The sequence below is a fragment of the Scyliorhinus torazame genome, chromosome 11, assembly GCF_047496885.1.
Source record: "Scyliorhinus torazame isolate Kashiwa2021f chromosome 11, sScyTor2.1, whole genome shotgun sequence".
NCBI lineage: Eukaryota > Metazoa > Chordata > Chondrichthyes > Carcharhiniformes > Scyliorhinidae > Scyliorhinus > Scyliorhinus torazame.
Window position 1 is genome coordinate 240,075,803 of NC_092717.1, and position 15,696 is coordinate 240,091,498.

Here is a 15,696-nt window from a genome sequence, read left to right on the forward strand (position 1 = left end):
ACAAGTTTAATTATTCCCGAGATGTGGCCGTCGCTGGCTGTGCCTGCATTTATTGATCATCGCTGAGGACATTTAACAGTCAACCACAACCACATGTGTTAGGAAAACAAAAGTAGTTTTAAGGGATTTCTATTTTTATTGGTATCGTTTTAATGGGCTTAATTTAATGTTTCGGTGCCTGGAAAGGTAAAACTTGTAGTTAGATTAATGCTGGACAAAATGCGTGGCGGTTGGTTAAGTTCCAACTGCATTTCGACCGTGCTTAGAGAGGGCTATGGTGCTTAGCAACAAGAGGCCACCTTCCTTTGTTCTTAGTTAATAAAAAATATTTTTATTGGCTTTCGCATTTTATATTACGTATTTTCAGTTTGAACGCTGAGTTACAGGTGCCGTACCCACGAGTAGTATTTTACAAAGGCAGTCAGGGTGCGATTCTGGTTTATACAAGAGAGAAAATTTAAAAGTCAACCAACGTACGAACAGATGAGGCTTACTATACATATTTACATTTTACCTGCTTCTTCTCTCTTCGGTTGACCTTATTCAGCCGGTCTGCCTCTGCTACCCTGCCTGTTGTTAGCTTGTGTCTCCCCACTTGTTGCTATTCCCTCTGGTCCTCCTTTTGCCCTTGGGTCTATTCCCCCTGGGTTTCGGGGTCTTCTTGTGCGTTTTTACTCCCCTCCTCCTCCGCCCCCTCCTCTTCCCCCTTCTCCCTCGGCCCCCCTATCTGTGTCAGCTCATCCGTGTCTCTCTCCCTCTCCTTCCCCACTCCAGTGGCTATTGGCTACAAACAGGCCCTGGAATAAATTGGTGAATGCACATCTTGTGGAAACCCTCTTCCAAACCCGGATGGCAAATTTGATTTTCTCCAGTTGGAGAAATTCCGACAGGTCGGAGAGCCAGCCTGCAGCTTTGGGTGGTGCTGCTGACTGCCAGCCGAACAGGATTCTAAGGCAGGCGATCAGGGAGGCAAAGGCAAGGGCTTCCGCCCTCCTCCCCATGAAGAGATCTGTCTGGTCTGATACCCCAAAGACTGCCACTCTTGGGCACGGCTTCACTCACACCCCACAACCTTGGACATTGTCTCAAAGAAGACCGTCTAGAACTCAACAAGTTTGGGACATGCCCAGAACATGTGGGTGTGGTTGGCCGGGCCTCCCTGGCACCGTTCACATTTGTCCTCCACCTCTGGGAAGAACCTGCTCATTTGGGCTCTGGTTAGGTGTGCTCTGTGCATCACTTTCAGCTACATTAGGCTTAGCCTTGCGCAGAGCGAGCTGGAGTTGGCCCTGCTCAGTGCTTCTCTCCAGAGTCCCCACCCTATTTTTATCCCTAGTTCTTCCTCCCATTTATCCGTGTCTCGTCCAGCTTGGAACATGCCTCTTCTAACAGTCACCCATACAGGTTCTCAGTTTCCCTTTCCTAAGTCGCTCAGGTCTAACAGCTCCTCTATTATTGAGTGTCCCTGCATCCGTGGGTATGTTGTCATCTGCTTACGAAGGAGGTTTTTGATTTGCAGTCCATTCCCTTTGGGCAGTTGAAACCTCTCCGTCAGCTCCTCTAACGTCGGTAGTTTCCCTTCCATGTAGAAGTCCCTAACTATCAATGTCTTCCCCCGGCCTCTCTCCACCTTTAAAATGTGGCGTCAATTGTGGCTGGCACAAACCTGTGATCGTTGCAAATGGGGGCCATGCCATGGTGGACATTTCGGTCAGACTGAAGTGTTGCCTTAGCTGGTTCCATGGGCTGGAAAATGTCATCCACATAGAGTGAGACTCTGTGCTCTCTGTCTCTTCTCTGGATCTCCTTTCAATTATTTGCCATTCTGAGGGCAATCGTCAATGGTTCGATTGGCAGGGCAAATAGGAGCGGGGACAGCGGCCCCCCCTGCCTTGTTACCCTGTGCAGCTGGACGTATCCAGAGCTGGTGGTGTTGGTCCACACGCTCGCCGTGGGAGCGCTGTACAGGAGTTTCAGCCAGACGGTGAACCCTGCTTCAAGCCCAAACAGCTCCAGTACCTCCATGGGGTGCTTCCATTCGACTCTGTCGAAGGCCTTTTCTGTGTCCAGGGAGATGATCGCCTATTGCGCAAGTGGATTGTGGATTATTCCGAGGGTTCTGTGGTTGGAGGAGATTACAGAGATCGGGAGGGGTGAGGCCATGGAGGGACTTGCAAACAAGGCTCAGAATTTTCAAATCGAGGTTTGCTTGACTGGGAACCAGTGTAGGTCAGCATGGGGTGGGGGTGGGGGGAGAGCTAGGGGAGATGGGACTTGCAGCGAGTTAAGACATAGGCAGAGTATTGAGTAACCTTAAGTTTACAGGTCAAAAAGAGAACAATCAAAAAAAGCTTACCGAATGGACTCAACTCTTCGACACTTCCTTCATAGACCGATTGTGTGAAAATTGGAGGATTATCATTTACATCTAAAATCTTAATGTAGAGCATGATTTCCCTTTCCTTTGGTCTCCCATTCTGGTCATAAACCTGACCTATAAGCTGAAAATAAGAAAAAAGATTTACTAAGGCAAACTCTCTTGCACGGTAAGAAACTCAGAAATCCCACGCACATTATCTAATAACAGCATCTTTACAAATGTCAGGGAAGTTAATTGTAATCTCCTGCAATGGTTTATCACCCCCTCTACACGGTCACTGCCTGACTGCCCTACGACTTTTGTCTCATATCAGGAAGTTGCTCCTTGGTGATGCTTTTACCCAGCAGGTTGAGGATACGTGGATCTGAAATGAATGTCACCAAAGTGCTAGAGGACTGTAGGCTGCTTTCCCCTTTGAGGGAGAGAGCTGACGTGTGGTGATTTCTGTTAGACTTTTAGCTGCTGGTGTATAAAGAGTCAAAGGTTCTGCTCCTTTTCACCAACACCTTTATTTCACTCTAACAGACTCTGCACAAAACTCTAACATCACATCACCTGACTCAAAAGGCCACCTGAAGCCCCTTTACATATCAGTGTCAATTATTGGATACTTAACATAAATGAGACAACTCACTGGAATGTCTCTTAACATTCTCCCCTTCCTTGGAGAAAAAAAATTAGATGAAAATAAAATTTCAAGAAACTCACAAACATACACGCAATTTCCCCCCTTCATTAACAATATCCAAAATTTTCTTTGAACGAGCCCCTCTTTTTGTAAAACAGTCTGACAATTGATAGCGACTGTTGACCCATTTAATTTTTGCTATTTCCCCTCTATCCAACATCTGTTTCAAACTTGCGATGTCTATCCTTAACCTTTTCTCATTGACACTTTTTGTAGAGTGCACATTTTCCCACAGGGATTTATTGTCAATGGACAGTCAATAGGTATATTACCCAAATTCCCTAATCCCAAAATTTCTGTCAATATCTGAGATATATAAAAGGCCATATCCACCGCCTCTACAAGGCTTAATGTCTCAGCAGCCAAAGTGCTTTTGACCACTCTCTTTATTTTCTTTGTTTCCCACACAATAGGGCAACATTTACCATTGTTCCCCAAAAGGAAAATTATAAAATCTCCTGCGCCTGAAACCCCATCATATAAATTTGTGTAGGACGCATCACTATAAACTATGAGTTTCAAGTGCCTAAGGTCACCTAAAACCGGGAACCTCAAAACACACTCCAGCATTTTTGCCCAACACTTTATTTGCTCTTATTATGTCTTCCACTTTGGGATCATTCATTTTTGTACTCAACTCTAAGACATCAAAACTCACGTCCGGTCTAGTCTGTCTACCTAACCAATTCAGTTGCCCAATTAAACTTCGCAGTTGCTCTTTTTCCATCTTTGAAACCATTGCGACTTTTTGTGAAACCTGGCCACGATTAATTGCTATTGGACTGATGCTTTCCAAATAAGATTGCTAGCGTAAAGTTGCCCCTAACTTAGTCTGTCCGATTTCCAGTTCAATATATTTAAATGCACCGGAAGCCTGACTTCCAACCCTGAATTTTTTCTTCAAACCAGAGATTACAATAGCTTCAAAATAACTTTAATAAACTTTAATAAATATATATATTTTTTAAAAAAACAATAGTTTCGAAATCACTAGTCCCACCCCACAAAAAATCATCAACATGCATTATAAAGATGCCAGAAAGATTTCCTTTATTGTGCCAGTAAAACATTGCCGGATCTGCTTTCAACTGGCAACAGCCTAATATTAACAAAACTGACTTTACCGAAAAATACCAGACTCTAGATGCATCATTTAATCCATATACACATTTGCTCAACTTCCAGAGTACCCCTTCTGTGTTAGCTACTTCTTTAGGAGCACGGAGAAAAATGTCTCTCTGGAGCTGATGCCCCTGCAAAAAGGCAGCTTTTATATCTATAGATTTGCAATACCATGCCTTTGTGGCTAATAGAGCCAAGAAGATCTTTAAAATAACCTTTCCTGCTGTCGGTGAATCTACCCTTAAATCCTGATCTTCTAAGTTTTCTTCAAATCTCCTCGCCACAAGCCTGGCCTTTGCCTTATAAGTTCCACCCGGAAGAACCTTTTCCGTGCAAATCCATCTGTGGGACAGAGCTCTTTGTCCCCTTTCCGGTACTTCCGTGTATACCCCAAATTTACTCCAACTATGCAATTCTTGCTCTTTGGCATCTTTGATAACTTTTTCATCTCATTTATTGGAAGCCACCAAAATCTCACGCGCATGTGGGCTTCTACTCCTATTCGCATTTGTAGTCTTACTCATGTTCCGAGACCTTGATTTTTTAAAAATAGGATTAAACATTAACCTTTTATTGTCAAACTTTAACTGTTTTACAAATCCCAGTTATTGTCTTGCATGGTAATGGTCTCCCATGCAGGCTGCTTCCTGCTTGTTTTTTCTGCGTCTGTTACCACGTGACTTTATACGTCGGATCTTCGGCGGTAATATTCTCTCTTCCCACATTCGACTATGCTCTGTCAAGCACCTTTACATTACAATGGCATGCAGGCACATAATACAACATCCTCCTTTCTTATCAATAGAAAACAATCCTCACTTCAAACGAAGTAATAATAATCATTATTGTCACAAGCAGGCTTACATTAACACTGCAATGAAGTTACTGTGAAAAGCCCCCAGTCACCACATTCCACCGCCTGTTTGGGTGCACAGAGGGAGAATTTAGAATGTCCAATCCACCTAACCTGCATGTCTTTGGACTGTGGGAGGAAACCGGAGCACCCGGAGGAAATTCACGCACACACGGGGAGAATGTGCAGACTCCGCACAGACAGTGACCCAAACCGGAATCGAACCTGGGACCCTGTAGCTGTGAAGCAACAGTGCTACCCACTGTGCTACTCTGCTGCCCTTATAACCATTTGCAACACAATCTTTTCTTGCTATCCCTTCTCCCCCAACTCATATCTGTCTTTATAAATTCAGGTGGCCTTGACATTTCTTCCACATCTCAGTCTGTCACATTTGGAGGAATGATAGTTGTACTCCGTCTCCGGCACTTGGCTATCTATTTGATTTGCTTTTTGCGCTCGTTCAAGTTGCGTTTCTCTTTTTTAAAATATCATCTTTTTCCGGACATTGTGGGTTTGTCCCGTTCGTTCTAAAGGGAATGTGCTCCACTGATTCCTGCAATGGACCCAAATTTTCTTTTTCTATATGTCTGCCACGTTCTGACTGGACGTGTACGTTCCGGAAATGGAACAGTCATTTCCAGTTGCTTCACAATTTCCGACAAACATTTTTTTGCTGGTTTATTCTTGGGTTGTTTTGCCAGCTTCGGTGTCTTTTCATTCAGCTCAGATTTTTTCTTCTTGTGCGTTGTGCTTCAATGTCAGATTTACATTTTCCAATCTCATGTCTGCTTTGCTTTGTCTGCAACAGAACTTTGTCCTTCATTTTGATTTCACTCTTGGCCAGGTCTGTCTCCAGCAAAGTCTTACCCTGTTTTCAGTTCTGTATGTGTTCGGCATGAATTCATTATCCGCTCGCAGCTCGGAATGTTCAATGGTTTTTCCTTTCAGTGCCTCCTCTTTTCTATTCAGCTGCTCCGTCAGCTCTTCAGTCTGTTTCTTGTAGCTTCCTGCTCCCACCTAGAATATTGAACATTGCTGAGTCTGCTCTGACACCATGGGTGGGATTCTCCCCTACCCGGCGGGGCGGAGGGTCCCGGCGGGATGGAGTGGCGGGAACCACTCCGGAGTCGGGCCGCCCCAAAGATGCGGATTTCTCCGCACCTTTAGGGGCCTTGAGGGACTAGGCCCGCGCCGGAGTGGTTTCCGGTCCACCGGCTGGTGTGGAAGGCCTTTGGCACCACGCCAGCCGGAGCCGACGTTCCGAGACCTTGATAAACTACGTCCCCTCTCCCACCTGGTTTCTCCTTCTGTACTGCTTGATCTTTCCCTTCTGCTATGGGATGTCCTTTCAATAGTTCTTGACCTTTTCCTGTGGATCTGTTCACTATCCAATGTACTATCTGAACTGGCATTGTGTTTCTAAGCTCTCCATTTTTGAACTTCGTGTCCCCAATCCATTGTCTTGTCTCCCTCCCCTGAATGCTGTACAGTCAACCAATGTTTATACATTTCAGTGGCCTTCCCTGCTCTACTAATAACAGTTGCATCCTTCCACTGACTAGACCCTTTAGGCAAGTATGTCACTTTTGTACCAACTTTTGGCAGTTGTCTTTTTGAAAAATGGCCTGTTCTAATTCATCAGTGGTGTTTTATTCCTGTACAGAAACAGTGTCGATATGAAATGAAAAAATGAAATGAAATGAAAATCGCTTATTGTCACAAGTAGGCTTCAAATGAAGCTACTGTGAAAAGCCCCTAGTCGCCACATTCCAGCGCCTATTCGGGGAGGCTGTTACGGGAATCGAACCGTGCTGCTGGCCTGCCTTGGTCTGCTTTCAAAGCCAGCGATTTAGCCCTGTGCTAAACAGCACAGTTAAATCAGTTAAATGGTCCTCATAGTTCTGTAACACTTGCGTACCAGATGACCCTGGTTCCTAGTCATGTCCATCTGCTCTGTCTAAATTTTAAAATTTGCAATTTGTACCATTATCCTTGATGAATGTACCCCAACAGTTTGATTGCCATGTTGCAAATTAATTGTTTTGCCATCTATGCCTATGATCTTCCCTGGGCCTTTCCATTCATTAAAATTGTCTCTCTTATAGTATACTATGTCTCCTTGCTGTAAAACAGTATTTGATGGCCGTATATTATGCCTTAAAGCTCTGCGAATTCTTTCAGAGTTTTCTGCTTCCAAAAAGGCTTTTCTACTGCTATGTAATGCCTTCAAATGCTCAGCAAAGGCAGAGCTAATTGTAGCCCCTTCCCAAGCTGGAGGCTGGTCATCCAAAATGGACAGAATTTTAGAATTTCTACCAAACACTAATTGATAGGGACTATAGCCCCCAACCATCTGCAATGAATTATTTGCATGTACCGCCCATGCTAAAGCTGAATTTAGCTTGCAATTCGGTCTATCTGCCGAACTTTTCCAGAGCATGTCATCTATTACCGCATTGTTTCTTTCACAGACACCATTACTAAATGGGCTTTCTGCAGCCGCATTCATAACTGATATTCACTTTTTCACACATATCCCTAAACTCATCATTAGCAAATTCTCCCCCATTGTAAGGAATTTTGCCGGTGGGCCCATTCATTCCCTATCCATTTTTCCATGATTTGATCCAGAATTACTCTCTTTTCTTTACTTCATACAATCGTTGATTGACTAAATCTGGTTGCTAAATCTACAAAATGCAAAATAAATATCTTATTGGCTTTATCCCAGATCTTAAGGTCCATGGCCACAATGTCGTTAAAATCCCTGGCCCAAGATAGGGTTACTATAGGTCGTGCTGGTGTCCTTCTGTACTTCCTACAAGCTTCACAGTGATCACTAACCTGTTCTATTAGCTTAGTATAGTCTTCATCCCTTACCCCTGCATCCTTTAATACATTTTTCAGCCTCTGAGGAGATGGATGCGCAAATTGCCAATGCAGTTTTAATAGAAGAAGCTTATCAGCTAAAGTGCCATTTTCAAATGCCATCCTTAACAACTCTACTTGAAATATCATTTGTCAGTAAGTAATGGAATACAACAGTGTTCCGACTGTGGAAATTGTAAGTCCACCGTCTTTCCAAAAACTGGGTTTATGTCTTCACTGTATCCCGATCTCCTTCTATAGTCTTGAAACCTGTTTGTCGCCGCGCAGTTTTGCATTCCTGTTTGTAGTGTATCTTCCATATTCTGCTTTATTGCAGGCTGACCTATTTGGGTCATCAGAGCCATCGGAATCGAATGTTTCCCCAGAAACCTTCTTTTTTTAAAGCTTCTGTCATCTGATCGAATAAGATATCCTTATCTACAAACTGAACTCCTGTCAAAACCAGGAGCCTATCCATGTTGCTCACTCTAGCACAGTCAAGTAATCTAAAGGCCAACACAGACTGGAAATTCCAGGTTGTGTTTCTGCAGCCTTTTATATAGTCTGCCAAATTCCATTATATAGTCTTCAATGGAGACATCCTCTGTTTTCCGGAACCTATCAAAATCTGACCAAGCTTCATACACACTTAACAAGTCATCATTCTTATAAATATTATCTATATAATGTAATAGAGTCTGCAGACCTTCTTCTGAGTCTAACTGTTCCAATTTCAGCTCAGAAAACACTTTGCTTCGGATTTTACTGTCATAAGGTAGAGAAAGAGCCAATGCCATACCTTGCTTTCTCTTTCCCAAAGCAGTTCCCTGATCCCCATAACTACTCCATTGGTCGTACGATCCCCTTTCAGAAAATAAGGGGGGAGTCATATCCGGCCATCTTTATCCTAGGTTCAGCTATAAATCTGGGTTTTTTTTCCTCTTCTCACTCACTCCTTGGTTTGATCTGGAAAAGTTGTATCTTTCAACCCTTCACATTTGCACAGCAACCATCCTCTGCTACCATTTGTTAGGCGTTTAGCTGTTGTTGTGTAAAGAGTCAAAAGTTCTGGTCCTTTTCACCAACACCTTTATTTCACTTCAACAAACACTGCACAAAACTCTAAACATCATATCACCTGACACAAAGGCCACCTGAAGCCCCTTTACACAAGTGTCAATTATTGGATACTTAACATAAATGAGACAACTAATTGGAATGTCTCTTAACCCATTACTTAACAATTTCACCCGAGGGTCACTACACCTCAGGTGAGGGGGCAAGGTTGAGATAACCTCAGGGTCTACTTCTCTACCATCGGCCTTCCTTGGCTGCCCTATGTCAAGCCATGGATAAGGGATGGACTCTCTGAAACCTTTTTGAAAAAAAATATTTTTATTCAAATCTTTTGCATATTTTCAACAAACCCCCCCTTACAGAAATAAGAAAAAACAAAGAACACATGAATAAACATCTTACAGCTATGTCACGTATTCCCCCAATATACAAGCCCCCCATGAAATGATAATAAACACAGTAGTAAACACAAAGTACCCTCCCCTCCCCTCCCCCACGGGGGTTGCTGCTGCTGACCACCTCCTAACGCTCCGCTAGAAAGTACAGGAACGGTTGCCACCGCCTGAAGAACCCTTGCACAGATCCTCTTAAGGCAAATTTTACCCTCTCCAATTTAATGAACGCTGCCATGTCGCTGATCCGGGCTTCCACGCTTGGGGGCCTCGGATCCTTCCACTGTAGTAGAATCCTCCACCGGGCTACCAGGGACGCAAAGGCCAGAATACCGGCCTCTTTCGCCTCCTGCACTCCCGGCTCGTCAAATACCCAAATAGTGCGAGCCCCCAACTCGGCTTAACACGGATATTTACCACCTTAGACACCGTCCTCACAACGCCCCTCCAGAACCCATCCAGCGCTGGGCACGCCCAGAACATATGGGCGTGATTTGCTGGGCTCCCCGAGCACCTCACACACTTGTCCTCACCCCCAAAAAAACGACTCAGCCTTGCCCCCGTCATGTGCGTCCTGTGCAGAACCTTAAATTGTATCAGGCTAAGCCTGGCGCAAGAGGAGGAAGAATTTACCCTACCCAGGGCGTCCGCCCACGTATCCTCGTTTATCTCCTCCCCCAGCTCCTCCTCCCATTTACCTTTCAGCTCCTCCACCAAGGCCTCCTCCTCCTCCTGCATCTCCTGGTAGATCGCCGAGACCTTGCCTTCTCCAACCCACCCCCCCGAGAGCACCCTATCTTGGATCCTACGTGCTGGCAGCAGCGGAAATCCCCTCACCTGCTGTCTTACAAACGCCCTTACCTGCATGTACTGGAAGGCATTTCCAGGGGGGAGGCCAAATTTTTCCTCCAACGCCCCAAGGCTCGCAAATGTCCCATCTATAAACAGGTCTCCCATCCTTCTAATACCTGCCCTGTGCCGGCTCAGGAACCCCCCATCCATTCTCCCCGGGACAAACCGATGGTTCTCTCGGATCGAAGCCTCTGCCTCCCCCCTGTGGTGTCTCCACTGCCCCCAAATTTTGAGGGTCGCCGCCACCACTGGAATCATGGTGTACCTTGTCGGCGGGAGCGGCAGCGATGCCGTCACCAGCGCTCTCAGGCTCGTGCCCACACAGGACATCATCTCCAGCCTCTTCCACCCTGCCCCCTCCCCCTCCATTACCCACTTGCGTATCATCGCCACATTGGCAGCCCAGTAGTACCCACACAGATTAGGCAACGCTAACCCTCCTCTGTCCCTGCTCCGTTCCAGAAACACACTTCTCACCCTCGGGGTCTTTTTCGCCCACACGAATCCCATGATGCTCCTGCTGACCCGCTTAAAAAAGGCCTTAGGGATCAGGATGGGGAGACACTGGAATATAAAAAGGAACCTCGGGAGCACCGTCATCTTCACTGACTGTACCCTACCCGCCAAGGAGAGTGGCAGCACATCCCACCTTTTAAACTCCTCCTCCATCTGCTCCACCAGGCTCGTCAAGTTGAGCTTGTGCAGGGCCCCCCAGCTCCTGGCCACCTGGATCCCCAGGTACTGAAAACTCCTTTCCCCATCTTCAGTGGAAACTCGTCTATCCCCCTTCCCTGGTCCCCTGGGTGTACCACGAAGAGCTCACTCTTCCCCATGTTGAGCTTATACCCGGAAAAGTCCCCAAACTCCCCGAGGATCCGCATCACCTCCGGCATCCCCCCCCAGCCGGTCCGCAGGTTGTCTGCATATAGTGTGTCCCCCCCCCGCACCAGCCCCCTCCAGTTCCTGGACTCCCTCAAAGCCATTGCCAAAGGTTCAATTGCCAACGCAAATAGCAGGGGGATAGGAGGCAACCCTGCCTCGTCCCCAGGTACAGCCGAAAGTATCCCAACCTCCTCCGATTTGTGGCCACACTCGCCACCGGGGCTTTGTACAGTAACCTAACCCAACTAACGAACCCCTCCCCGAACCTCCTCAACACTTCCCACAGGTACCCCCACTCCACCCTATCGAAGGCCTTCTCCACATCCATATCCGCCACTATCTCCGCTTCCCCCTCCACTGCAGGCATCATGATTACATTTAGGACCCTCCGCACATTGGTGTTTAGCTGCCTTCCCTCCACGAAACCCGTCTGGTCCTCGTGGATCACCCCCGGAACACAGTCCTCAATTCTGGTAGCCAACACCTTCGCTAACAGCTTCGCATCCACGTTGTGGAGCGAGATTGGCCTATACGACCCACACTGTAAAGGGTCCTTGTCCCGCTTCAAGATCAGCGCCCTGGACATCGTCGGGGGTAGAGCCCCCCCCCCCCTCGCCTCATTGAAAGTCCGCACTAGTAGTGGGCCCAACAGGTCCATATACTTCCTGTAAAATTCCACCGGGAACCCATCTGGCCCCGGGGCCTTCCCCGCCTGCATACTCCCCAGCCCCTTAGTCGGCTCCTCCAGCCTTACCGGTGCCCCAAGCCCTGCCACCTGCCCCATCTCTACCCTCGGGAACCTCAGCCGGTCCAGAAAACAACGCATCCCCCCCTCCTCCGTTGGGGGCTCAGACCTATACAGCCTCTCATAGAAGTCTCTAAATACCCCATTTATTCCCACCGCACTCCGCACCGTGTTCCCCCCCTTTATCCTTAACTCCCCCAATCTCCCTCGCTGCCTCCCGCTTCCGAAGCTGGTGTGCCAACATCTGGCTAGCCTTCTCCCCGTACTCGTACACCACCCCTTGCGCTTTCCTCTGCACCTCCGCCTTCTTGGTAATCAACAGGTCGAACTCGGCCTGGAGGCTTCGTCGCTCCTAGAGTAGTCCCTCCTCGGGGACCTTTGCATACCTCCTATCCACCCTTAAAATCTCCCCCACCAACTTCTCCCTCTCTCTCCTCTCCTTCTCCTTGTGGGCCCGAGTGAAGATTAGCTCTCCCCTAATCACTGCCTTCAGCGCCTCCCAGACCACCCCTACCTGCACCTCCCCATTAACATTCACCTCTAGGTATCTTTCAATGCACCCCCAGATCCGCTCGCTCACCTCCTCAGCCGCCAGCAAACCCACCTCCAGGCGCCACAGCGGGCGCTGGTCCCCCTCTTCCCCTAGCTCGAGCTCCACCCAGTGTGGGGCATGGTCTGAGATGGCTATGGCCGAATACTCCGTGTCCTCCACCCTCGGGATCAGCGCCCTGCTCAAAACGAAGAAGTCTATCCGGGAGTAGGCTTTATGGACGTGAGAAAAGAAAGAGAATTCCCTGGCCCCCGGCCTAAAAAACCTCCATGGGTCCACTCCTCCCATCTGATCCATAAACCCCCTCAACACCTTGGCCGCCGCCGGCCTCTTACCCATTCTGGACCTGGAGCGGTCCAATGCTGGATCCAGTACCGCGTTGAAGTCCCCCCCCCCATTATCAAGCTCCCTGCCTCCGGGTCCGGAATCCGGCCCAACATGCGCCGCATAAATCCGGCATCGTCCCAATTCGGGGCATATACATTCACTAATACCACCCGCACCCCCTGCAGCTTACCGCTCACCATCACGTACCTACCTCCATTGTCTGCCACGATGCTCAGCGCCTCAAACGACACCCGCTTCCCCACCAAAATCGCCACCTCTCGATTCTTTGCGTCCAACCCAGAGTGGAAAACCTACCCTACCCACCCCTTTCTCAGCCTAACCTGGTCTGCCATCCTCAAATGCGTCTCCTGGAGCATAACCACATCTGCCTTCAGTCCCTTCAGGTGCGTGAACACACGGGCCCTCTTGACCGGCCCGTTCAGGCCTCTCACATTCCAAGTTATCAGCCGGATCAGGGGGCTGCCTGCCCCCATCCCTGACGATTAGCCATCTCCCTTTCTAGGCCAACGGCGTGCCCGCACCTCCCGCACTCTCGCTTCCCCCCAGCGACAGACCCCCGCCCCGACTCTCTCTTCAGACTCCAGCTCTCTTTGGCCAATGCAGCAGCAACCCAGATTCCCCCCCCCCCCCCTCCAGCTAGGTCCCCCCTCCCTAGCTGCATTGCTCCCCCATAGCACTCCCCGTAAGTCAGCTGACCCCTGCTGACTCCGGCCGCTCCCGCCACTCCATCGACCCCCCCCCAGTGTGAGAATCCCCCCCCCCCCCCACTCCTGTCCATCAGCAGGTGCTCCTCTCCAGCACCACCCGTCCCCCACCCCCTCCCCTCCCTAGCGCTGCCCCTCGCGGCCTGATCCCAGCTCCCCCACCTCGGGCCTCCCCTCTCCCCTCCCCCCCCGGCAACGGGGCCCCCTCTTCCAACCACCGATGCCCACACTCTCACCAAACCCCCCACTACGAACCATTTCACCCTACCCCACCCAGCACCCAAAAAAACCCAGTACCAAACAACAGAACATCCTCCCAAAACACAACAGTCACATCAATCCCCTCTCGACATCCCCTCGCAACCGACCCTCAATCCGGTCCAACTTTTCGGCCTGGATAAAGGTCCCCGCCTCCTCCGGCGTCTCGAAGTAGTGGTGGCGGTCCTTGAAAGTGACCCAGTCTCGCTGGCTGCAACATTCCAAATTTCACCCCCTTCCGATGCAGAGCCGCCTTAGCCCGATTGTACCCGGCCCTCTTCTTGGCCACCTCCGCACTCCAGTCCTGGTATATCCGGACCTCTGCATTCTCCCAGCTGCTGCTCCGCTCCTTCTTTGCCCACCTTCGTCACACACTCCCTGTCCACGGAGCGGTGGAACCGCACCAGCACCGCCCCCGGCGGCTCGTTGGGCTTGGGCCTCCTCGCCAGTACTCGGTGGGCCCCCTCCAGCTCCAGGGGCCCCGGGAAGGCCCCCGCGCCCATCAACGTGTTCAGCATCGTGGCCACGCATGCTCCAACATCCGACTCCTCCTCTCCCTCCGGGAGACCCAGAATCCGCAGGTTCTTCCTCCTCAACCGGTTCTCCATGTCCTCGAACTTCTCCTGCCATTTCTTATGCATCGCCTTGTGCGCCTCCACCTTCACCACCAGGCCCAAGATCTCGTCCTCGTTCTCCGAGGCCTTTTGCCGCACCTCCCGGATCGCCGCCCCTTGGGCCTTCTGGGTCTCGAGCAGCTCGTCTATCGAAGCCTTCATCGGCTCCAACAGCTCTGCCTTCAATTCCGTGAAGCAGCGCTGGAGAAACTCCTGCTGTTCCTGCGACCACTGCGCCCACGCTGCCTGGTCTCCACCCGCCGCCATCTTGGTTTTCCTCCCTCGCACTTTTCGCTGCTCCAAAAGCACTTTTTTCACCGCTCCACTCCTGGTCCAATCCATACAGTGCCGGGGAAATATTACTATCACCTTCCCACACTGGGAACCGTCGAACAAATGCCGCTGGGGGCCCTAAAAAGAGCCCAAAAGTCAGTTTCTGTCGGGAGCTGCCGAATGTGCGACTTAGCTCCGCATAGCCGCAACCGGAAGTCTCTACTCTCTGAAACTTGACAAGAGGAAAGTCACTCTATTCATCTCATGTCATCACCCTCTATCCAAATTCCAACCCCTTTCGCAGCTGCTCAAGTCAGCAGATTTGTTTTACTTTATTTTTCTGCATGGGCTGTGGGCGCAGTTGGCAAGGGCAGCACCTGTTGCCCCGTCCCTAACTACCCTTGAACTGAGTGGCTTGCCCGGCCATTTCGGAGGGCAATTAAGAGTCAACCACATTGCTGTGGGGATCTGGAGTCACATGTAGGCCAGACCGGGTAAGGATGGTAGATTTCCCTCCCTAGTAAAGGGCATTGGTGAACCAGATGGCTTTTTATAAAAATCGCTGATAGTTTGATTACCGAGTCTAGCATGGTGTCCCAGATTTAACTGGAATTCAAATTCCACCAGCTGCCGTGGTGGGATTTGAACCCGTGTCCCCAGAGGATTATCCGGAGCCTCTGGATTACTGTCCCAGTGACATTACCTCTTTGCCACCCTCTGCGCCACCAATCAGATGGCTTGACTCAAACTTTGCATCTTAACCAGCACCAAGACGGTTTATTTCCACCTCTTTAACGTCGATTACCTCCACCCTTCATTCAGAGACGTGGCTCAATGGGTAGCACTCTCGTCTCCAAGTCAGAGGTTGTGGGTTCAAGTCCTACTTCAGGGGTCTCGAGTAAAATATGACGCTCCTGTCCAGTAGCGAGGAGGTGCTGCAGAGTTGAAGGCACCGCTTCTCAGATGTGGTCCCATCTCCTCGCTCAGGGAGCAAGGGATTCCGTCGCTGCTTCGACGAATAGCAAGAGAATTTTCCCACGCGACCTGGACAATAGCTGATCGTCAATCGACATCGCAAAAAAACAGA

The 15,696-nt window shown here is 49.3% G+C and overlaps 1 protein-coding gene across 1 annotated transcript in view; it reads right to left on the reverse strand.

Moving 5' to 3' along the window:
• Nucleotides 1-15,696, reverse strand: part of LOC140385878 (desmoglein-2-like) — a 115,311-nt gene that overhangs the window by 44,433 nt on the left and 55,182 nt on the right. Inside the window, exon 6 of the mRNA XM_072468487.1 lies at nt 2,357-2,501. Coding sequence (XP_072324588.1) covers nt 2,357-2,501 — 145 coding nt within the window. The remainder of the gene's footprint in view (nt 1-2,356; nt 2,502-15,696) is intronic.